This window comes from Hylobates moloch, unplaced genomic scaffold (assembly GCF_009828535.3).
Source record: "Hylobates moloch isolate HMO894 unplaced genomic scaffold, HMol_V3 SCAFFOLD_15, whole genome shotgun sequence".
Lineage (NCBI taxonomy): Eukaryota > Metazoa > Chordata > Mammalia > Primates > Hylobatidae > Hylobates > Hylobates moloch.
Window position 1 is genome coordinate 50,642,972 of NW_026652290.1, and position 23,956 is coordinate 50,666,927.

Here is a 23,956-nt window from a genome sequence, read left to right on the forward strand (position 1 = left end):
GGAGTGTGACAACTTGGCAAGGGAAAGAGAACAGAGAAAACCGCTTTCATTGGTGCTAATCATGATACAACCCCTTAGAACCATAAATGAGTTTCTAGAATAGAGGGTTTAATATAACTTCCCCAATATGACAAAACCTAAAATTCAGCGCACACACACACACTAACACACACACACACGCACTTCGAGCGGTTCTGATTATGACCTAGCTAAAAAAAAACGAACCCCGGCTGGGCACAGTGGCTGACGCCTGTAATCCCAGCACTTTGGGAGGCCAAGGTGGGTGGATGAGGCAGGAGAATGGCGGAGCTTGCAGTGAGTCGAGATTGCGCCACTGCAGTCCAGCCTGGGCAACAGAGCAAGACTCCATCTCAAAAAAACAAAACAAAACAAAACAACAACAAAAAAAAGAATCCCAACTGAATTTCATCCAAAGGTTTATCAGTTCTCAATAAATTAACTGGCCAGGACAGTGGCTCACACCTGTAATCCCTGCACTTTAGGAGGCCGAAGCGAGTGGATCACATGAGGTCAGGAGTTTGAGACCAGCCTGGCCAACATGGTGAAACCCCATCTCTACTAAAAATGCAAAAATTAGCCGGGTGTGGTGGCAGGCACCTGTAATCTCAGCTACTCAAGAGGCTGAGGCAAGGGAATCGCTTGAACCTGGAGGCAGAGGTTGCAGTGAGCTAAGATTGCACCATCATACTCCAGCCTGGAGGGCAAGAGCAAGACTTCATCTCAAAAAAATAAATAAATAAATAAATAAATAAAAATTAAAAATAAATTAACCATGCACGCCCTGACTGCTTGACAACTGGCAATTTACTGTCAAACAGGCATTTATACTTTGTAGCCTCTTCCATCTAACAAGGGGTGAGATGGGGGCTAGGCACTAATAATTTACAATACTTACTCTTTTTGAGATAGGGTCTCACTTTCTCACCAGGCTGGAGTGTGGTGGTGTGATTACAGCTCACTGCAGCCTCAACCTCCTGCCTCCTGGGATCAAGTAATCCTCCTTCCTCAGCCTTACTAGTAGCTGGGACTATAAGTGTACATCACCATGCCTGGTTAATTTTTTTTTTTTGAGAGATAGGGTCTCACTATGTTGCCCAGGCTGGTCTCAAATTCCTGGAGTTCATGTGATCCTGCCTTGGCCCCACAAATTGCTGGGATTACAGGCATAAACTACCATGTCTAGCCTTTATTCCTAGGATTTAAACAACTACTATTCATAAAAAAATGTTTACTTCAGTACCTTGGCCACTTAGCCAAATTTATACAATGGGTGGGAACCAGCTTTTTAAATCATGGTAGTGAGTTTGGTGGAAAACCTTATCTCCAAATGCCAATGCATTAAAAATAAAGAAATCACTCTGTTTGACTCTGTGGTTGTTCAGTGCCATATGTCTTCCAAAAGATCCCACCTTGATGTCTACAAAATTCTCTGGGCAGTACTTTTCAATTTCTGCTTCAAAGAGGACAAGAGGGTTGCAGCTCTGCCTAGAAAAGAAATGAAAACAGAGTCCCAACTCAGTACATGACAGACAGCCCTCCAATCTAATGACAGCAAACTGTTCCAATGGGTTCATGGTGTATCCCCAAAAGAAAAGGTCCCAGCGAATTGAAAGCAAGGCTATGACCCTCTGCATGACACACTGTCCACTTCTCCATGAGTGTGAACAGGACTGATAAGATGGTATTGTGGAGCCCTTTCACAGGTAAATGCAATCCAATGGCTGCATGAAAAAGGTCTGGCAATTTTGAGGGAACACCAAAAGTGACTGTTTACAGATTTAATAAAAATTCACAATGGATCAGATAATCCTAGGTCATCTTAGTATTGTAAATTACTGCTGGGTGCGGTGGCTCACACCTGTAATCCCAGCACGTTGGGAGGCCGAGGGGGGTGGATCACGAGGTCAGGAGATTGAGACCAGCCTGGCTAACACAGTGAAACGCCATCTCTACTAAAACTGTGAAAAATTAGCTGGGCATGGTGGCGGGCACCTGTAGTCCCAGCTACTTGGGAGGCTGAGGCAGGAGAATCGCTTGAACCTGGGAGGCGGAGGTTGCAATGAGTCAAGATTGCGCCACTGCACTCCAGCCTGGGTGACAGAGCAAGACTCCATCTCAAAAAATAAATAAAATAAATACATAAATAAATAAACAAATTACCAAGACACAGTGGCTCACGCCTGTAATCCTAGCACTTTGGGAGGCAAAAGAAGGCAAACCCCGCCTTGTTTGAGACCAGCCTGGGCAACACGGTGAAACTCCATCTCTACTAAAATAGAAAAAATTAGCTGGGTATAGTGGCGCATGGCTGTAGTGCCAGTTACTTGGGAAACTGAGGCATGAGAATTGCTTGAATCCAGGAGGCGGAGGTTGCAATGAGATGAGATTGTGCCACTGCACTCCAGCCTGGGTAACACAGCGCGACCCTGACTCAAAAAAAAAAAAAAAAAAAACCGGGCATGGGCATGGTGGCTCATGTCTGTAATCCCAGCACTTCAGGGGGCTGAGGTGGGCAGATCACCTGAGGTCAGGAGTTTGAGACCAGCCTGGTCAACATGGTGAAACCCTGTCTCTACTAAAAATACAAAAATTAGCCAGGTGTGGTGGCACGTGCCTACAGTCCCAGCTACTCGGGAGGGTGAGGCAGGAGAATCACTCGAACCCAGGAGGCAGAGGTTGCTGTCAGCCGAGATCACACCACTGCACTCCAGCCTGGGAGACACAGTCTCATTCTGAGACTTTGTCGCAAAAAAACCCAAAAATTACCTAGTAAGATCAACATGCCTTAAAATTCCTGTGAAATTTCACAACTTATAATAATCTGAAAGTCCTTCCCTTACCAGCCTGGTCAACATGGTGAAACCCTGTCTCTACTAAAAATACAAAAATTAGCCAGGTGTGGTGGCACGTGCCTACAGTCCCAGCTACTCGGGAGGGTGAGGCAGGAGAATCACTCGAACCAAGGAGGCAGAGGCTGCTGTCAGCCGAGATCACACCACTGCACTCCAGCCTGGGAGACACAGTCTCATTCTGAGACTTTGTCGCAAAAAAAAAAACAAAAACTACCTAGTAAGATCAACGTGCCTTAAAATTCCTGTGAAATTTCACAACTTATAATAATCTGAAAGTCCTTCCCTTGAGAATTGTACTGACCATTTTCGAAACTGCATCTGGAAATCATGAGCCAGTAAATGTCCAGAAACCGAAGTCATTACCATGGTAACATTCTGAATGATGACAAAATTCAAAATTCAGTTAGTCTTTTTGCAGTTATTATTCTGACAAATCATTCAAATGAGAGGGAGGAGCTTCTATTAAAGACATTTTTAAAAACTTGATTGGGAAAAAATAAACATAAATATAAGCCCTTCAAAGCCAAAAGCCACAGGAATGCAATCACCATTCTAATTCTAGTACCACGATGCCTCTTGCATCACTTAAATTTTCCTCAAACTATTGTATATTAGCTTTTTTTTTTTGTAAGAGCTGAGATGGGACCATATTTTATTAAAAAGAGAATTCTTCATAAATTATAAAGTGATCACCCCGTAACCAGGAACCTTTAGGTTGTTAACAGTTGTTATTCTTAAGACAGTGACATATTCTACATATGACAAGGATGACTACTTTCTCTTGCTTATGATGGAAATATTTTAGCACCTACCTGGCCATACAGGTGATAATCAAATTCATAGATCTTGTTGAATTTTGAAAGTCCTTCTCTCTATAAAAAAAAAAATAAGTAAAAAATATAAATTACATTTAAAACAATGGATTCTTTTGTATAATTCTTTCTGATCCTGAATTTGGCAATGGTTTCTTGGTTATGATACCAAAAATATAACCAACATTGCTCCAAAGAAGATAAGAAATGGCCAACAAGCATATGAAAAGATGCTCAATGTTATTATTCATCAGGAAAACACAAATCAAAACCATGATGAGATACTACTCCATACCCATTAGGATGATAATTAAATAGAATAAAAAAAAAAAACAAGTAAAATAACAAGTGTTGTTGAGGATGTGGAGAAATTGGACATTGTCAGTGGAAATGTAAAATGCTTTGGCCACACTGGAAAATTGTGGTGTTTCCTCAAAAAGTTAAACATAGAGTTATCACATGTCACAGCAATTCCACTCCTATAAATTTACCCAAAAGAATTAAAAACAACATCCAAATACACTTTGGGAGGCTGAGGCAGTTGGATCACTTGAGGTCAGGAGTTTGAGACCAGCCTGGCCAACATGGTGAAATCCCATCTCTACTAAAAATACAACAATTGGCCAGGTGTGGTGGTGCGTGCCTGTAATCCCAGTTACTTGGGAGGCTGAAGCAGGAGAATCACTTGAGCCCAGGAGATGGACATTGCAGTGAGTGGAAATGGCACCACTGCACTCTAGCCTGGGTCACAGAGCAAGACTCTGTCTCAAAAAAACAAAAAAACACATTCAAACAAAAACTTGTACATGAATGTCTACAGAAGTTCTTTTTTTTTTTTTTTTTTTTTTGAGATGGAGTCTGGCTCTGTCGCCCAGGCTGGAGTCCAGTGGTGCGATCTCGGCTCACTGCAAGCTCCACCTCCCGAGTTCACACCATTCTCCTGCCTCAGCCTCCCAAGTATCTGGGACTACAGGCGCCCACCACTACGACCGGCTAATTTTTCTGTATTTTTAGTACAGACAGGGTTTCACCGTGTTAGCCAGGATGGTCTCAATCTCCTGACCTCGTGATCCACCCACCTTGGCCTCCCAAAGTGCTGGGATTACAGGCGTGAGCCACCGTGCCTGGCGAAATGTCTATAGAAGTTCTATTCACAATAGTCAAAAGATGAAAACAACCCAAATGTCCATCAACTGATGGACAGTAAAATGAAATGTGATCTATCCATATGATAGAATATTATTCAGCCATAAAAATGAAAAGGCCAGGTGCAATGGCTCACGCCTGTAATTCCAGCACTTTGGGAGGCCGAGATGGGCGGATCACGAGGTAAGGAGTTTGAGACCAGCCTGGCCAACATAGTGAAACCCTGTCTCTACTAAAAATACAAAAAATTAGCCAGGTGTGGTGGTGGGTGCCTGTAATCCCAGCTACTTGGGAGGCTGAGGCAGGAGAATTTCTTGAACCTGGGAGGCAGAGGTTACAATGAGCCGAGATCGCACCACTGCACTCCAGCCTGGGTGACAGTGAGAGAGACTCCTTCTCAAAAACCAAAAAAAAAAGGAATGAAGAACTAATATTAATACATGGTACAACATGGATGGACTTCAAGAAGATTATGTTAAGTGAAAGAAACCTGACACAAAAGAGCATGTAAGATATGGGTCCACTTAAAGGAAATGCCCAGAACAGGCAAATCCATGGGGAAAGAAAGCAGATTCGTGGTTGTGAGGGGCTGAAGAGAGGTTAAGGGGAGTGACTGCTTAATGGATATGAGGTTTCCTCTTGGGGTGATAAAATCCTTCTGGAACTAGATAATGATTATCGTGGCACATTTAGTGTACAAAATTCCACTAAACTGTATACTTCAAAATGATTAAAATGGTCAATTTTCTGTGTATTTTACCACTCAACCTACATGGCTCTCTAAGACTCTTATGATCTGCACTCAACTGCTGCTCTTGCTTAACTCATCGGTGTCTCCTCCCACCACATCACACCTCTAACTTCTCACTGTTTCTGAATATGCCAAGCTGTTTCAAGCCACTAGGTTGTTCTTTACAGTTTCTACTGCCTGGTAAAACTTTCAGGCTCAGATCAAACACGCATTCAACAAGCATGAATTTTTTTTTTTTTTTTGAGACAGAGTCTCACTCTGTCGCCCAGGCTGGAGTGCAGTGGCGCAATCTCGGCTCACTGCAAGCTCTACCTCCCAGGTTCACGCCATTCTCCTGCCTCAGCCTCCTGAGCAGCTGGGACTACAGGCGCCTGCCAGCACACCCGGCTAATTTTTTGTATTTTTAGTAGAGACAGGGTTTCACCGTGTTAGCCAGGATGGTCTTAATCTCCTGACCTCGTGATCCGCCCACCTCGGCCTCCCAAAGTGCTGGGATTACAGGTATGAGCCATTGCGCCTGGCCTAATTTTTTTTTTTGAGATGGAGTCTCACTCTGTCGCCCAGGCTGTAGTGCAATGGCGCAATCTAGGCTTACTGCAACCTCCACTTCCCGGTTCAAGTGATTCTCCTGCCTCAGCCTCGTGAGTAGCTGGGATTACGGGACCCCGCCATTACACCTGGCTAATTTTTGTATTTTTAGTAGAGATGGGGTTTTGCCATGTTGGCCAGGCTGGTCTTGAACTCATGACCTCAGGTGATCCGCCTGCTTGAGCCTCCCAAACTGCTGGGATTACAGGCGTGAGCCGCTGTGCCCAGCCCAAGTATTAATATTTATTGAAAGTTTCCTGTATTCCAGACACCATATTAGGTGTTAGGACATAGCAGTTAACAACATATAATCACTGTCCTTTGGAGCTTAGAGTCCAAGGAGAGGCAGTGACAAAAATCAAATAAATGATTGCACATCCCATTATTTAACTGTAACTAGTAGATGCCTTTCAAGTAGAATAGAGTGCTATGACAGCACGTCAGTAAGGGTCTCTGACCTAGTGTTGGGGAAGAGGTGGTGAGGGAAGGATTCCTTGACGATGAGACATTTCAGCAGCCTCTCTCCTCTAGCCACCCAAGATGCTGAAAGGAAAGAAGGCCAAGGGGAAGAAAGTGGCCCTGGCCCCCCATTGTCATGGAGCAGCAGTAGGCCAAAAAGATGGTAAATCCCATTTGAGAAAAGCCCTACGAATTTTGGCATTGGACATCTAGGCTAAGGGCCTCACGCACTTTGTCAAGTAGTCCCGCTATAACTGGCTGCAGCAGCAGAGCCGCTGTCCTCTATAAGCGGCTGATGTGCCACCTGGGATTGACAAGTTCACCCAGGCCTCAGACTACCAAACTTAAGCTACTCAATTGCTTAAGCTGGCCCACAGACAAGAGACAGAGCAATGGAAGAGATTGAAATCATTGGCCCAGGCTGAGAAGAAAGCTGCCGGCAAAGGGGATGTTGCTACTAAGAGACCACCTACACTTCGAGCAGGGGTTGACACCGTCACCAACTTGGTAGAGAACATGAAGGGTCAGCTGGTGGTGGATCCCATTGAGCTGGTTGTCTTCCTGTCTGCGCTGTGTCCTAAGATAGGGATTCTCTACTGCACTGTCAAGACTGGGGTGTCAAATTCCACAGGAAGACTTGCACCACTGTCACCTTCACAAAGGTTAACTTTCTGGAAGACAAAGGAGCTCTGGCTAAGCTGGTGGAACAAATTACAACGACATATGAGATCTGCTGTCACTGGGGAGGCAATGCCCTGGGTCCAAAATCTGTAGCTTGCATTACCAACCTAGAAAAGGCAAAGGCTAAAGAATTTGCCCCTAAACTGGATTAAGTACACACTGTTGTGTTTTCTGTACATAAAAATAAAAATTCTCCTTCCAAGAAAAGTCTTTCCTTTTGGCTGGAACCGCCATCTTGGAGTAATTTGCCAAAATGACAAACACAAAGGAAAAGAGAACAAGGCATCTGATGTATGTTCTCCTGGCCTTATAGAAAACATGGAGTTTGAGCTGGGCGTGCTGGCTCACGCCTGTAACCCCAGCACTTTGGGAGGCTAAGGCGGGTGGATCACCTGAGGTCAGGAGTTCGAGACCATCCTGGCCAACATAGTGAAACCCCATCTCTACTAAAAATACAAAAAATTAGCTGGGCATGGTGACGGGCACCATGTAATCCCGGCTATTAGGGAGGCTGAGGCAGGAGAATCGCTTGAACCCGGGAGGCAGAGGTTGCAGTGAGCCGAGATCACACCATTGTACTCCAGCCTGGGCAACAAGAGCAAAACTCCATCTCAAAACAAATAAACAAAACAAAACAAAAATATGGAGTTTGTCTGGCCACAGACACCAGAATCTACAATGAAGGTGATATTGAGGACTTCGTGAGAATGGATACTGTTCAAAAGGGAATGACCCACAAATGTTACATGGCAGAATTGGAAAAGTCTATGTTACCCAGTATGCTGTTGGCACTGCTGAGAACGAGGGCTAGATTCTTGCCCGCAGAATTAATGTTTCTATTGAGCATATTAAGCACTCTAAGAGCCAAGATCTTTCCTGAAATGTGTGAAGGAAAATGATCAAAAAAGAAGCAAGTCAAAGAGAAAGAGTTCAACTGAAGTGCTAGCCTGTTCCATTGAGGGAAGTACACTTTGTGAGAATCAATGGAAAAGAGCCTGAGCCGCTGGAACCTATTCCCTATGGATTCATGGTATGATAGGGTAAAAATAGATAAATACAAGACCTCTGGATTGCTTAAAAAAAAAAGGTAGAGAGAGAGAGAATGAATTCAGCAGAGCCTTGAAGGATAAGAAGTTAGTTAGGTGTAGGAGAACCATTTTTCAAAAGGCCCAGAGCCCTAGAAGTAGACAAACCTTGGGGCTGGTCACCGGGACTTTTAGCATTGGAAACAGGTAAAGCTGTCAGCCAGCATTCACACAACCCTGGCTCCACTCCCACCATCCTTGATCTGGAAACAGGTCTTAGGACCCTGGGAACTAAAGAAAAATGAGCAGGGAACTTCCACCCACACTCTTAGAATTCTAAGTTCTCCAGAAAACCATTTCAGGATCTACTTCTGTTATCTGAGATATTTTCGTGGGCAACTCTTTATGTCTCCCGTGGCACCTCCTTTATGAAACTTTTTCTTATCCTCCTTTGCGTTTGTGCCTCCCGTGTGTGTAGAATAACACATTCTTACCACTTACCTCTCTCAGAATCAGTTCATTCGGGTAGGAACAGGGCTGACTTCACCTCTAATCCCCAAACCTTACCGTGTTGCTGTAAGTGTGCACTGCGAGGCTGGAAAGTCACAAGGGCTGTAGAATGCAGTGGATGTGGCACAGGATGGGGAGGGCTAGGTTAGCTGGGGAGCAATCGGGCAGGGCTTGAACGCCAAGTTAAGGGAATCTGGTCAGTAGTTCCCAAATGAATTTCTGAATCTCGAGGGAAGAACAGTAAAATACACACTTCCCCAGCCTCACACAAGACCCAAAGGGCAGCCAGTGCCCGAGGCGGTTCCGAGAATCAGACAAGTTTGGGAACCTGCTAAGGGCAAGGAAAACAAAAGGTTTCCAGGCAAATGAGTGAAATATCTCAACTGCGTTTTAAAATGCACTCCAGTCCGAGAGCAGACAGGAGGCCACTGCAATAATCCAGACGAGGGGCGGCGAGGCCTCAGAAATGGGAGATAACCGCCTTCATCTCGATTCTCGGCGCCCACCACGCTGTCCCGCTCGGTGGGCCTCCCTTAAGGCACGCAGCTGATGGGAACGCGCTTTCTTACCCGCCTCATGCGACCGTTTGACAGCAGGTCGGCGATCCCCTTGGCCGCGTCGTTTTTTTCGGCCACACAGAGGACTTTCCGCACGCCTCGGAGGGCCACCTCCATGGCGGCGCGGGAAAAGGCGCGGTCTCCGGGCCGTCGCAGCCACCGGAGCGCGTAGCGGGCGACAGGAAAGATCATCCTCAGGCCTCGCGCCCGCAGCCGCTCCCCAGCTGCCGGCGCATCCTGGGGAAGCCAGAGGCGAGGCTCAACTGGCGCCCACCGAAAGGGAACTAGAGCCTCGCTTCGGTCACGTCCCCACCAGCCTGCTGGCCTTTGGAGCTTCAGTCACTGAGCCTTCTCCGTGCCGCAGCCGCCGCCTCAACACCGAACCCAGTAGCTTGGCGTGGAACTTCCGCCCGCCTTCTCCAGCCACTTCCGCCAAGCGCGCGCCATAGCGACCTGGAACTACAACTCCCAGACTGGCCCGCGCCCCTCGTCCAAGCACGTTTCCTCCTACCACACAACCCGCCCCGCCCCGTCTCACTCCGCCCCACTTGCCCCTCCTTCCCGGTGGTGGTTGGTTAATCGCACTCCTTCTTAGGGGTAGCCGCCGGACACTCCCATCCAAGGCCTCTTTCTCTTGACTTTTTAATCCCACTCCCATCCAAGGCCTCTTTCTCTTGACTTTTTAGTCTCCTGCCCCGAAGTCTACGAGGACGCTTCCGGGTCACGCGGCGCCGACACCAGGAATCATGTGACACCAAGATGGCGGCGCAGCGGTATCAGGATCCGGGTTGTGGCGTCCTAGGAGCCGCGACGGTTTCTGCCCTCGGGCAGTAAGGGCGGCAGCGCTTGGCTGACCCCTGCGGCGTCCCCTAGCCTCCCGTTAAGCCTGGTTCAGAGCGGGGGCTGTTGCTGTCGCGGTGGGTCCCAGGGAGTGCAGGTGATCTCTCTGCAGGTTTCTTGCGCTGGCGGCGCTCCCCGGAGGAAGAAGGGAAGGGCCGTTGGGTCTGCGGCCTTGGCGTTCATGAGGCCTCCTTGAGCTCCGGAGGATCTACAACTCTGAGGGGGCGGCTAGAGTTCTTGTCCTCCGGTGTGTGAGAAGCAGCCTAGGACCCCGGGTTCGGGGAGTCGCAAAGAAGGCCATAAGGGCTTCACTTCCTTCTCCGGAGGCCTGCCTTCTGCGCGTCGATTAACACCGCATTCTTTCCCACTTCCTCTCAATGTTTGCTTCATATATCTGGAAATATGATCAGCGCCCCTGATGTAGTGGCCTTCACCAAAGAGGAAGAGTATGAAGAAGAGCCTTACAATGAGCCGGCCCTGCCTGAGGAGTACTCGGTGCCGCTCTTCCCCTTCGCCAGCCAGGGTGCTAACCCCTGGTCAAAACTGTCCGGGGCCAAGTTTTCGAGGGACTTCATTCTTATTTCCGAGTTCTCTGAGCAGGTGGGACCCCAACCCTTACTGACCATCCCCAATGACACCAAAGTTTTTGGCACTTTTGATCTCAATTACTTCTCCCTGCGTATCATGTCTGTGGATTACCAGGCTTCCTTCGTGGGCCATCCTCCTGGATCTGCCTACCCTAAGCTGAACTTCGTGGAGGACTCCAAGGTGGTGCTGGGAGATTCCAAGGAGGGAGCCTTTGCATACGTGCACCACCTTACCCTATACGACCTGGAGGCCCGTGGCTTCGTGAGGCCGTTTTGCATGGCATATATCTCTGCAGACCAGCATAAAATCATGCAGCAGTTCCAGGAGCTTTCAGCCGAATTTTCCAGAGCTTCTGAGTGCTTGAAGACTGGCAACAGGAAGGCATTTGCTGGGGAACTTGAAAAAAAGCTGAAAGACTTGGATTACACCAGGACAGTGCTACACACAGAAACGGAGATCCAGAAGAAAGCCAACGACAAAGGCTTTTACTCATCTCAGGCAATTGAGAAAGCCAATGAACTGGCCAGTGTGGAGAAGTCCATCATTGAACATCAAGACCTCCTGAAGCAGATCCGCTCATACCCTCATCGGAAGTTGAAGGGGCGTGATTTGTGTTCTGGTGAGATGGAGCACATCCAGGATCAGGCCAGCCAGGCATCCACTACCTCTAACCCTGATGAGTCTGCCGACACAGACCTTTACACCTGCAGACCAGCCTACACCCCAAAACTTATCAAAGCAAAGTCCACCAAGTGTTTTGACAAGAAGTTGAAGACCTTGGAGGAGCTCTGTGACACTGAATATTTCACTCAGACCCTGGCTCAGCTCAGCCACATTGAACACATGTTCAGAGGAGACCTGTGTTACCTCCTGACCAGTCAGATTGATAGAGCACTTCTAAAACAACAGCACATAACAAACTTTCTCTTTGAAGACTTTGTGGAGGTTGATGACAGGATGGTGGAGAAACAAGAAAGCATACCCTCTAAGCCCAGTCAAGACAGGCCACCGTCCAGGTCTCTAGAAGAATGCCCAGTTCCTAAAGTGTTAATTAGTGTTGGTTCTTACAAGTCCAGTGTGGAATCTGTGTTGATCAAGATGGAACAGGAACTGGGAGATGAGGAGTACAAGGAAGTGGAAGTGACGGAGTTGAGCAGTTTCGACCCCCAGGAAAACTTGGACTACCTGGGTACGGATATGAAAGGGAGTATCAGCAGTGGTGAAAGCATTGAAGTTTTGGGCACGGAGAAATCCACCTCTGTGCTTTCTAAGTCCGACAGCCAGGCCAGCCTCACAGTACCATTGAGCCCCCAGGTGGTCCGGAGCAAAGCAGTCAGCCACAGGACCATCAGCGAGGACAGTATTGAGGTCCTCAGTACCTGCCCATCTGAGGCCCTCATCCCTGATGACTTTAAGGCCAGCTACCCAAGTGCCATTAATGAAGAAGAATCATATCCAGATGGCAATGAGGGAGCCATCCACTTCCAGGCAAGCATCAGTCCTCCAGAACTGGGTGAGACAGAGGAAGGCAGCGTGGAAAACACCCTATCACAAATAGACTCTTCCTGCTGTATTGGGAAGGACAGCGATGGTCAGCTGGTGCCGCCCTCCACTCCAGCCCACACACACCCTGACGAGGATGGGGTGGTGAGCAGCCCCCCACAGCGCCATAGGCAGAAGGACCAGGGGTTCCATGTAGACTTTTCAATGGAAAATGCCAACCCTTCTTCCCGAGACAACAGTTGTGAAGGGTTTCCCGCTTATGAGCTGGACCCGAGCCACCTGCTGGCTAGCCGGGACGTCAGTAAGACCAGCCTGGACAACTACTCAGATACCACCAGCTACGTGAGCAGTGTAGCCTCTACCAGCTCAGACAGGATGCCCTCTGCTTATCCTGCCGGCCTGTCTTCCGATAGGCATAAAAAGAGGGCTGGCCAGAATGCCTTAAAATTCATCCGCCAGTACCCCTTTGCCCACCCAGCCATCTACTCCCTGCTCAGTGGGAGGACACTTGTGGTCCTGGGGGAAGATGAGGCCGTAGTCAGGAAGCTCGTGACTGCACTGGCTATCTTTGTCCCCAGCTATGGCTGCTACGCTAAGCCCGTGAAACATTGGGCCTCCTCCCCTTTGCACATTATGGATTTTCAGAAGTGGAAGCTTATTGGCTTGCAGAGGTAACTGGTTCCTGGTGGTGGGGAAGGGCGTTGGCCAGATAGGGAGGAGGCATACTGGTGTGGTGGAGCCAGAATCGGGAAGCCTGGCTTCTAGACAGGGCCCAGTTCCTACCACTGTGTTACTTTTGGCAAATCATCCCCCTCTCTGGTTTCCATTTCCTTGTCTGTCATGTGAGGGGGTTGCATTTCCTAGGTGGTTGCCAATCCCCATCTGTCCCCCAGCTGTGTCAGAATTATTAGGGAAAGTTTTTATTTATTTATTTTTTTTTGCGACAAAGTCTCGCTCTTGTCCCCCAGGCTGGAGTGCAATGGCGCAATCTCGGCTCACTGCAACCTTGGCCTCCCGGGTTCAAGCGATTCTCCTGCCTCACCCTCCCGAGTAGCTGGGATTACAGGCACCTGCCACCACGCCCGGCTAACTTTTCTATTTTTAGTAGAGACAGAGTTTCACCATGTTGGCCAGGCTGGTCTGGAACTCCTGACCTCAGGTGATCTGCCTGCCTCGGCCTCCCAAAGTGCTGGGATTAGAGCTGTGAGCCACCGTGCCCGGCCGCAAAGTTTTTAAAATCATGGATTCCTGAGTCACAATCCCTCGAGGTTCTGATTCGGTTGGTGTGAGGTAAGACATGGAATTTATCTGTCGCCCTTGCCAGCCCGACTGCAGGGAGCATCCCTCTATAAAAGCAAAAGGCCCATCAGAAGGGACAGATGACTCTGGGGGAAAGGGTAGGCTGCTGTCCCTGTAAGTGCTCCTTCAACCTTCAGAGCACGTGCAGATGTTGGGTGTTGGGAGCATCTGCCTCCGGCGTCCTACACAGGCGTGAGGTGCAGCGGGCAGGGGTGGGGAGCCCTGTACCCTGGAGGGTCCCCTGCGGGGCCAAATGGGAATGGGATGGGCTACAGCTCACCCAAAGAATTCCTGGGGGAGGTGAGCAGTAGACGCCATCTGAGGGTATCATAAGATGAAACTGTTGTGGGCTGTGGCGGTTAGCGGGAGCAGTGGGTGGTCTGGGTCAGGTCCTGGTGTGCCACCACTCACTGTCTGGATTCGGACCAGCCATCTCATTCAGTCACCCAATCGTGTTGAACGCCTCTGAAGGGCTCCTGGGGCCCACCTGAGAGCCATCGGAAGGGTCCACATTTAGTGCATGTCCAAAAAGCACAGCACAGTGCACTGCTGGGCCCTGAGAAGCACTCAGAGGGTGGAACCGGCACCGACACAGGCAGGCAGACTGGGGCCTACCTGAAGCCCAGCTTTAAAAATCATGAGCAGGAGAGATGTCTTCGGTGGTTGTGACCTTCCTGTCCTTGGAGGTGTTGCGCTGCAGAGGCTCTGCACTCTGAGCATCACGGCCCAGAAGTGTCCCTCCTCACTCAGGCCCACTGCTCACATGATGGACTCTCTCTCAGGACTCTCACCTCCGAACACCAGTCTTGCTGGCCCTTGATTTTTTTCACTCTGCCTGGAAATGCTTGTAGATGGGTCAGCCATCTGTGGGGATAAGAGATGGCTAAATAACCAAGCTGGTATCCTGTCATTTGTGGGTTTTTTTGTTTTGTGTGTTTTTTTTTTTTTTTTTGGAGACAGAGTCTTGCTCTGTTGCCCAGGCTGGAGTGCAGTGATGTGATCTCAGCCAACTGCAGCCTCTGCCTCCTAGGCTCAGGTTATTCTTGTGCCTCAGCCTCTCCAGTAGCTGGGATTATAGGCGTGCGCCATCATGCCAGGCTAATTTTTGTATCTTTAGTAGAGACAGGGTTTCACCATGTTGGCCAGGCTGGTCTCAAATGATCAGCCCACCTCAGCCTCCCGAAGTGCTGGGATTACAGGCGTGAGCCCGACCCCACTGTCATTTTAAGTGAACACCAGGGGTCATCGTACTGCTTACTAAGCAGCAGTCACAAGCTCAGACTGAAAAGCAGAGCACAGTTCTGGCCCGAGAAAGTGCTAGCCTAGCGTGTGTCAGAGGCCCTGGGTTGAGTCCTGGCTTGACCACTTGCTAGCTAGGTGACCTTGCACAAGCTGCCGCTTCACCCAGTCCTCTGTGTCCTCACTGGTGAAGAGGTGTCCTCCCGTGGCGGGCATGGGAAGTGCAATGTGAGGCTGCAGTTGGGGTGCCGTGTGCCTGGGGGCCGGAGACCCAAGGCTTGTCCCTTCCCGTGTCATCTGGCCTCCTGAGGAAGACCTTTATGGAAACAGAAGTGGAAGAACAGTTAGAATAGCCAGCTTCTTCCAAAAGAAGTGTCACCACTGGGGCAGGTGTCAGAGCTGCATCAGGGGATGCTGGGCCTAGGAGCAGGTATCCCGGCAGAGATGGAGGGGCAAAAAGGTGGGAGGTGAGGCCTGGGTGCCCTGTGGCGGCAGCACCTGTGGAGCCGGATCTGCAGAGCTTGGGAGGTGTTTGACTCTGGCCGGCCCCGCTTTAGGGAGGTGAGGGTGAAGGCAGTAGAGAGCTGAGAAGGCAGTAGGTGAAGGCAATAGAGAGCTGAGAAAGAACACAGAGGCCACGCAGCATGGGTTGAGGAGAGCATCTCACTGCCTTGATGAGCTTTCTTAGCTGTCAGCCACCTGCAGGCCCCAATTCTTCCACGCCTGTGGGACGCCTGTGGTCCATAGCCCAGTGCTGTCCCTATGGTCAGGATGCATGCGGTATGCATGGCCCGTCTCAGCTGTCCCATCTCTGTGACCTTGCTTTTGCCATGGTCTGCCACACCTTCCTCAGTCCCTAGAGCCCACTCTGCTTCTGAGGGCCAGCTCTGAGGCAACTCCACGAATCTCCCAGGTCTTCCCAACTACAGCCTCTTCCAGGGAGAACGAGACCTTGTCTCCCTTCATTCGCTGTACTTGTGCACATTTCTTCCCAATCAGACTGAGCTCATGTAGGACAAGAGTTCTAGGTCATTCTTCATTACACTGTTAGCTCCCAGGGCAATGCTGGGATGTTATAGATGCTCTGTAAATGATTGTTAAATATACAAGAAGATAAAACCCAGGAAGGAAAAAGTACTATGAGATTACCTTGGTCCCAAATCACCGTCAGTCGTTTTTACACCATACCTGTCTGACGTAAACCCTAAATGTCCAGGCCCTACAGGGCAGTCCCTGCTGCTCTGGGGAAGCTGCTTCAGGAGGGTATTTAAGGAACCGTTCTCCTCACTGAGTGAACACTGGCTTTTCCTGGCTCTCATGTGCCAGGCATTTGGGGCATGAGACCAGATCAGATGCAGTTCCGGGACTCTAGAATCTTGGAGCTCCTTGTCCAATGGGGAGAAGCCAGTGAACAAACAGCAGTCACCCCACTGGTCAGTGCAACGCTAAAAGTAGTGATGGTGATGACAGCAGCACCTACCGAGGGCCAGCATTGTCCTAAACACAGCTCATTTTGTCCCATAGCAACCCCGTGAGGGATGTAATAGTAGTAACTGGCCTGTACAGTGGCTCGTGCCTGTAATCCCAAATCTTTGGGAGGCCAAGGCAGGAGGATCACTTGAGCTCAGCAGTTCAAGACCAGCCTGGGAAACATAGCAAGCTTCCATCTCTACAAAAAATTATCTGGGTGTGGTGGCATACGCCTGTAGTACCAAATACTTGGGAGGCCAAGGTGGGAGGATTCCTTGGGCCCAGGAGGTGAAGGCTGCAGTGAGTCATGATCGTGCTACTGCACTCCAGCCTGGGCAACAGAGCAAGACCCTGTCTCTAAATAAATAAATCAATAAAAACAGTAGGAACTGTTATCTCCATCTTATAGGTGAGGCTCAGAGAGGTTAATGAATTTGGCCAAGGTCACAGCAGGAAAGCAGCAGAGGATTGGGGAAGGCTGAATATGGTTTAAATTGAGCTAAGTACAAGAGGGAGAGGTTATTTCAGGCAGAAAGAAGGGTTTTTTGTTGTTGTTGTTGTTGTTTTTTTATCGACAGAGTCTCGCTGTGTCGCCCAGGCTGGAGTGCAGTGGCACGATCTCGGCTCACTGCAAGCTCCGCCTCCTGGGTTCACACCATTCTCCTGCCTCAGCCGCCCAAGTAGCTGGGACTATAGGCACCCGCCACCACACCCGGCTAATTTTTTGTATTTTTGGTAGAGACGGGGTTTTACCGCGTTAGTAGCCAGGATGGTCTCGATCTCCTGACCTCGTGATCTGCCTGCCTCAGCCTCCCAAAGTGCTGGGATTACAGGCGTGAGCCACTGCACCTGGCCTGAACAAAGAGGTTTGTAATTCTAAGGCCCCACTGAAAGCTTGCCATGGCTCCAAAAGAGTCCATTCAGCAGGAATCGGACCACAAAGGGCTTTGTGGGCCACCCAACGTGTTTTTGACCTTGGTCATAAGAGTGGTGAGGAGCCCTTTGACGATTATGATGATCAGATTTGTCTTCCAGGAAGAGCCAGTGCATGCTGGCTAGGTGGATGCTGGCCTGGGGACAGGAGGCCTCACCTCCCAAGCTTCTGCCTCCACTTTCCCGGCCCTTGCCCTTCCTCCTGACCTTGGCCTGTCTGTTTCAGAGTGGCCTCCCCTGCCGGTGCCGGTACCCTCCACGCCCTGAGCCGCTACAGCCGCTACATGAGCATCCTGGACCTTGACAACAAAACCCTGCGCTGTCCCCTTTACAGAGGCACCCTGGTGCCCCGCCTGGCAGACCACCGCACACAGATCAAACGGGGCAGCACCTACTACCTGCATGTCCAGAGCATGCTCACCCAGCTCTGCTCCAAGGCCTTCCTCTACACCTTCTGCCACCACCTGCACCTGCCTACCCACGACAAGGAGACAGAGGAGCTGGTAGCCAGCCGCCAGGCGAGCTTCCTAAAGCTGACCCTGGGTCTGGTGCATGAGGATGTCAGGGTGGTCCAATACCTGGCTGAGCTGCTGAAGCTGCACTACATGCGGGAATCTCCAGGGACCAGCCACCCTATGCTCAGGTTTGACTATGTCCCCAGCTTTTTGTATAAAATCTGAGGTCGGTCCCAGACACTGTGACCAAGACCTGTGACTCAGGGTATGGGGAGGGGAGGGGTTGGCATGACCAAACACTTGCCTGAGCTGGACTGTTTAGGTTTCTGGTGTCTGGCAGCATGGTTCCCACGTGGCTCCTAGTAGTTTTCAAGTTGGACATGGGCAGAAGTGGAGCCTGGCTCCCTCTAAAGGCGTCTGAAGGGATGATGACAGCTACATTCGGCTCCCTGGTGAAGAGCGGCCCCTACATGTGGAGGGGGCCTTGGTTTTCTGAGGACTGGCAGCCAGGGCAGAAGGGAAGCCACCAGTCCCTTGGTGGGGCAGGGTGAGGGCAGGAAGGCCAAAGCCTGATGGGAGGAGCACACTCTCCGTATTCAGCATTGCCGGACACTTGAGTGGCAAAACGAGCGAGGGTGACAGCCGGGTAACTGTTGTGGTTTGGTAGAAAACAGGAGGGCAGAACACCCATCTCCTCCTTCAGACCTAGATGCAGCCCTTTATTTGCCTCCTGGAGCCCACTGTCCCAGGGGAGGCCCTGGACCATCCAGTGGGGGTGAGAAAGGCTGCCACCCTTTGGGTCGTGGGAAACATGCAACCTTGGCCTCAGGGCCACAGAGCGTGAGCAGCACCCTGTCCCGTGTCCTCACCACCTTTACCTGGGAGAGAAGTGCCTGTGAGCGGGCTTTGGGACTCACTCCCTACACTCTTTCGCCAGGAACGAGCAGAGTGTTCAGTAGTCCCAGTGTGAAGCAGGCACAAGTGACCAAAGCCAATGGTGAGGACCACTGTGGGGGCTGGAGAGCACAGCAGGCAGAGCAGGGCTGAGGCGCCATGAGGCCATCACCACCATGCAAGGGAGGAGCAGCCAGCAGCTCTCCTGGGTGGCCCACCGGCTCCTGCCGGCCAGAGCGCATGAGCACTGACCTTCCTCGTGGGGAAGGTCAGCAGACCCGTGTGAACATGGCAGAGGCCACACTCCAGCTCCCATCCACATAAACCTTTGCAACCACTTCACTACCTCTCACTGGGTCTCGTGGGCATGGGACAGCACGGTTCTGTTTAGTCAGCTGGTGCAGGTGGTCGGCCCAGCCGATGAGAACTCAAATAGCACGGATTTCCTGGATGAGCTACCACGTGGCGCTCTTCAGGTTCTGCACCTCAGTCACCACAGCTCACGGTCGTCCCCAGTTGAGTCCCCCTTCTGAGGATAAGTTTGAGACTGGGAAGGAGACACCCCTTGGTTCCGTCAGCACCTATCCCACTGATAGTGATCCCCTGGCCTCCCCGAGCCTCTTTAGGCAATGGCCACTGGTTTGTAGACAGAGCGTTTCTTGGCAGCCTTGAAAATTTTATTCCCTAAGTGGGGACAGCTCTGGGTATTACTGCTTCTTTAATTTGTTCCACAAAAATTGTGCTGAAATGGACCTGAATCAGCCCTGGGTGTGCTTCTGTTGGCGCCTGCTGCTGAGGCCCAGCCTGCCCATGGGCCTGTAGTACACCCTCGAGGTCATCACGGAGCCAGCCAGCTTCTCTTCTCATCAAGGAGGCAGAGACCCCTGGTGGAAGCCAAGAGTGACCAAAGAGGGCTTGCATTACATCACTCCAGTTGTTCCCTCCTTGTCCAAGTCCTCGTTGTAAGGGCAGAGGTGTTTGATTTTGCTCCTGGGGCTGCGATGGACAACCTTTTGTGGCAGATGGCGCTGCCTACATCTCATTGGTTCTCTGTACCTGTGCCCGTTGCGCATGTTCACAGACAGGAGAGTCGCCAGCAATACCTTGGCAGCCTTTAAATGTGAAACGTCTGTTACTTGGGCTGGAGGCAGAGGCTGTGCAGGGAGCCTGCTTCTAATCGTGGGCTCCCTTATCTGTTACGGTTCCCTCCCCTCCTGTTCTAGATGCTGATTTGTTTTCTCACTGGCTGGTTAATTGCTGTCTACTTAGGCCTCCAAGGCCATAACTGTGCAACATTTTATCTGAGAAGGAAGGTAGGTCAGAAAGTGATCATTGGCACCACCACTGTGGCATTCCTGTCACACCAACACAGAAATTCACAGCTCATACTCTTCTCACCTGGGAAACTTGGGAAGGGCTGATGAGTTTGGGGCAGATCCTGAATTGCAGCCACACTTGGCCTTCTAGAAGCTGAAGCTGTGCACTCAAGTGGTCCTAAGTAGAAGTCCACTTGAGGTATTTGCTGGCACACACCCTCAAGGGTGGTTCAGAAGGTCCTGAGACCTAAGGCAAAAGGCTGCTGGGGCATGAACAGAACAGACTGTCTCAGGGGCAGCCATAGAAGTGGCAAGCAGGGCTGGTCTCCCTCAAGGTAGTTCTTCATTAAGATGGCTTCGTGACTAGTGTTTAGCTCCCAGATTTATATTTGGGTTAAAAACTAACTTTTCAATGTGGCAATTTCAAATGATTACTTGATGCAAAGTATGTTTCCTTTCAAAAGGATCTTGAAGTGGTACCATGACTGAGTCATAACTTGGGCAGACGCAGTTAACACTGGGAAGCCCTGCCCCTCCCTATGCCCCTTTCACTCTGGGGAACTGAAACCTACTCTGCGTCTCACATCTCTAAACCTCAGTGGTGAGACCTATGCAGTGGGACTAATCTCATCAAGAATTTTCAGTTGAGGCCGGGTGCAGTGGCTGATGCCTGTAATCCCAACACTTTGGGAGACCAAGGTGGGAGGATCACCTGAGGTCAGGAGTTCAAGACCAGCCTGGCCAACATGGTGAAACCCCATCTCTACTAAAAATACAAAAAAAAGTTAGCCAGGTCTGGTGGTGCATGCCTGTAATCCCACTTACTCGGGAGGCTGAGGTAGGAGAATCACTTGAACCCAGGAGGCAGAAGTTGCAGTGAGCTGAGATCGCGCCACTGCACTCCAGCCTGGGCAACAAGAGCGAAAACTCCGTCTCAAAAAAAAAAAAAAAGAATTTTCATTTGAGGTATTCTTCCAGTAGAAGGTTAATAAGTTTTTAATGAAACCATTAGAAATAACACTTCCCAGAAAATAGATGACATCAGTGCCCCTTGCTACTTTCTCAGTCCTCACTATTGCTTTGAGGGCCCAGGTACCGAAACTCGTTGTCTTGAGTTTTGTGTCAGCTTTTCCTCCAGTCCATTATTCCCCTCCCTAGTTTCTGAAGCAGTCTAGGTTAAACTAGCCAGGTGGGTAGTTGTGGACTGGTGATTTTCAAAAGCCCCACTTTAGAGATCAGGTCCAGCTTTTTATATCGCACAGGACACATCAGCCTGAGCCGCTGCCTCATGCCTGTTTCCCCAGGAACCTCACTCCTTTGGTGGAACCTTGGGATTTTAGAAATTGTGGCTTTTCCATACCTCATTTACTCCAACAGTTGAAGTTACACACATTGCTCCCGAATTTGGAAATAGACCACAGTACCTTACCTTTCATTCCCCATCTGGCCTTTACCTTCTTTGCTTCAGTGGTTGAAAACAGTTGCCATATTCAGAGTATAGTAGATTTCAACCTCACACAAATGACAAGTCCCATTTCACAATCCTAGGAAGGCCCACCAATTTCATTTCTGTGCCAGGGCGGCTGCAGTTGGAGGCCGAAGGCAGCCCTCTGCTCACTGAATGTCTTGCATGTGCTGACTGCTGCCAGCAGTGCTGAACATGCCCCGCCGCCCAGGCCCAGCACTGCATGTTGGGTCAGCGTCTGGTGCTGCTGTCACGTCTTTGTCTGCATAGCCAGTAGGACTGCCTCAGCCAGGGGGTTTATCAGAAGGTGTGCAAGGCCTCTGGGGGAACTGAGCCCCTATAGTGGGCAGTCTCCTTTACCTTCCCACCTCCCTGAAAAGCACAGAAGACAGTGCCTTGGTTTGTGTTTTGAAGCAAACCAGCCAGCTTTCTGGCTTTGCCCCAATACTGTGATGGAACATAATAAAGCTGGAGATACAGTTTTAACACTGCAAAAAGGAAAAAACATCAAGTTTCTACTTCTGGCTGGAAAGCAAAACCAATCTCAGCTGACAAGGCTGGGCAAACTAAGTTTTCCTGAGCCCATTTTCCTTCGAGCCCTGACCTAGCCTGGCCTTACCTCATTAAGGTTTGGTTAAAGCAGTGGAAAGGAGAGAAGGCAGGGGTGGATGGGGGTGTGGGGAGGGGATGAGCACTCTGCAGCCGATTAATCTGTTGGTAGGGGCCCAGCTTCTTGGGAGTGCTTATTCAGCCCAAGAGTGGAGGCTGTATACAGCGAGCCCTGGAGATGGCAGCTTGTCTCCAGCTGGGGAGGGGTCAGGCCCCTGAATTGAAGACCACTTTGGTAGCAGAAATGTAGGGACTGCTGAGTCACCCACGACTCACGGATTCTGCAGCAGCTGCTCCACCCACAATAAAGCAAATGCCAACAGGCTAGACCCCAGATTGCAGGGGCCGCCACCTACAAGGTGGGACCACAGGCTGCCTCACCGGGATTGTCTGCCACTAAATAGCTGGAGTCACAGATTGAGATAAATGCCACCTTCAAGGTTGCAGTGAAAAGCATAGTCCTATGTGATGAATTCATATGTGTTATTTTTTAAAAAGCTATTTTATTACTGCATGTTCCCGTCCCGTCTTGTGAATGTGAGTCCCCGCCACCACGTGAGCTGCAGTCGTTGCAGCAGCTGGTGCAGGAGTGCGGCTGTTGCGTGTGTGATAGCATCTCATAGGTGTTGCTGCACAAGAGTTAACCAGAGTCAATGCCAAACACATAGTATGAGAAGTGTACTTTTTAAGAAATTAATTTATTTGAGTTCAAATATTTTTGAAATATAAAAATTGGTTGTATTTTTTAAAGCTATAATTCTTGTAGACATTCTGTGGTTAAAAATTTGATTGTGCTTATTAAAAATGGTCATCTATGTTTTGCACTTCAGCTACGTGAAAATAAAGTTTCTTTGGGAAGGTGACATTTGGCTTCCTGATTACGGGAGTTGGTTATCTCAGGTGGAACAGGAAAGCCTGGTTGATTCTCACACCACGATGGGACTGGGACTTCCCAGGATGGAGGGAGGAGACCATTTCTACACCATACTTTGAGCTACTGACAGCAAAACCCTCCCACCATACTGGGTGCATCTTGTGTGCACCTGGCTAACATAGACTTCTGATTTACAGCAGAAGCTTCAGAGGCGAAGTCAGTTCTCCTTTGGCATGCCACTGGATAACAAGATAGTGAGAGGGGCAGTGTGTACAAGCTGTGGACATGGGCATTTCCTCTCTGTTGCAGCAAGGCGGAGGAAAGCTCAGGGAGAGTAAAATGCTAGAATCTTTCTAATAGCTTTGCCCTACACCATGGTCTAAATGATTATGGCCAAGTGGCTACATAGTATTTTATTTTTCTAGAATTATATCCAGCTGTGAGAAAGCCAGGTTCAAATTTAAATCCTTTAATAACCTGTCCCAGAATTACCAACAATGAGACTTAAACAAATTTTGATTTGTGAAGAAAACATGAAAAAAGTCCAAAAGAAACCCCCTCAAAGGGCCCAAGTGTCAACGGTTCCCCTTTGGAGCAGCTCATCCATCTCTCAAGTGGGGGTCCTCTGGCAGGCAGCTTCCTCTGTGGCGCCAGGCGGGTCCAGAGTGGGCCGGCTCCGTTAGAAGTCAGGCAGGCCAGGCAGAGGGAAGAGAGAGGCGAAGCTCTCAACCTCCTCCCGGAGAGCCTGCACGGCCCCCTGGTACTTATCCCCTGCCAGACTCTCCTTGAACTCCTTCAGGGTGGCTCTGACACCAGTGTCGCTCTGGATCTGCAGGGTCAGCTCTATCCCTGTGCCACAAGACACAAGTGAGTCACCCCACACTACACACCAAAGGGGGTGCAATGACTGGGGGCCGAGGCACAACTGCCAGAATGTCCCTCAGCTGGGGAGTGCAGCAGGGCACAAGGTCTCCATGCTTACCTCAATTACTCTCGGATGCACCCACCCTTGGACAGATGTCCTGGGCAGCCCAAATTTATAAACCTCTCAGACAAGGTGATTTACGTG

At 49.9% G+C, this 23,956-nt stretch overlaps 3 protein-coding genes across 11 annotated transcripts in view; 1 reads left to right on the plus strand and 2 right to left on the minus strand.

Annotated features, from left to right (window-relative positions):
- The window catches only part of TOP3A (DNA topoisomerase III alpha), a 42,509-nt gene extending 32,699 nt beyond the window's left edge, over positions 1–9,810 (minus strand). For 3 of the 5 annotated variants that reach the window (XR_009210085.1, XM_032178677.2, XM_032178676.2), the window contains exons 1-4: positions 9,415–9,794; positions 3,686–3,745; positions 3,175–3,248; positions 1,431–1,506 (exon numbers count right to left, since the gene is read on the minus strand). Coding sequence is in view for 4 of the 5 variants with exons in the window: in XM_032178677.2 (XP_032034568.1) it covers positions 1,431–1,506; positions 3,175–3,248; positions 3,686–3,745; positions 9,415–9,594 (390 nt within the window). In the remaining variant the exon portion in view is untranslated. Of the gene's footprint in view, positions 1–1,430; positions 1,507–3,174; positions 3,252–3,685; positions 3,746–9,414 lie in introns of those variants that run through there. The other 2 variants (XM_032178675.2, XM_032178678.2) reach the window with 2 other exon arrangements.
- Positions 9,811–10,150: 340 nt separating this feature from the next.
- Positions 10,151–22,706, plus strand: SMCR8 (SMCR8-C9orf72 complex subunit). Its single transcript, XM_032178679.2, has 2 exons — positions 10,151–13,004; positions 17,501–22,706. The coding sequence occupies exons 1-2, from the start codon at positions 10,645–10,647 to the stop codon at positions 17,952–17,954; spliced, it is 2,814 nt and encodes a 937-aa protein (XP_032034570.1). The 5' UTR covers positions 10,151–10,644; the 3' UTR covers positions 17,955–22,706.
- SHMT1 (serine hydroxymethyltransferase 1) overlaps positions 22,693–23,956 on the minus strand; it is a 35,032-nt gene continuing 33,768 nt past the window's right edge. For 4 of the 5 annotated variants that reach the window (XM_032178680.2, XM_058428978.1, XM_058428979.1 and 1 more), the window contains exon 12: positions 22,735–23,736. In XM_032178680.2, coding sequence (XP_032034571.1) covers positions 23,567–23,736 — 170 coding nt within the window. In that variant the 3' untranslated portion in view covers positions 22,735–23,566. Of the gene's footprint in view, positions 23,737–23,956 lie in introns of all 5 variants that reach the window. The other variant, XM_058428977.1, reaches the window with a different exon arrangement.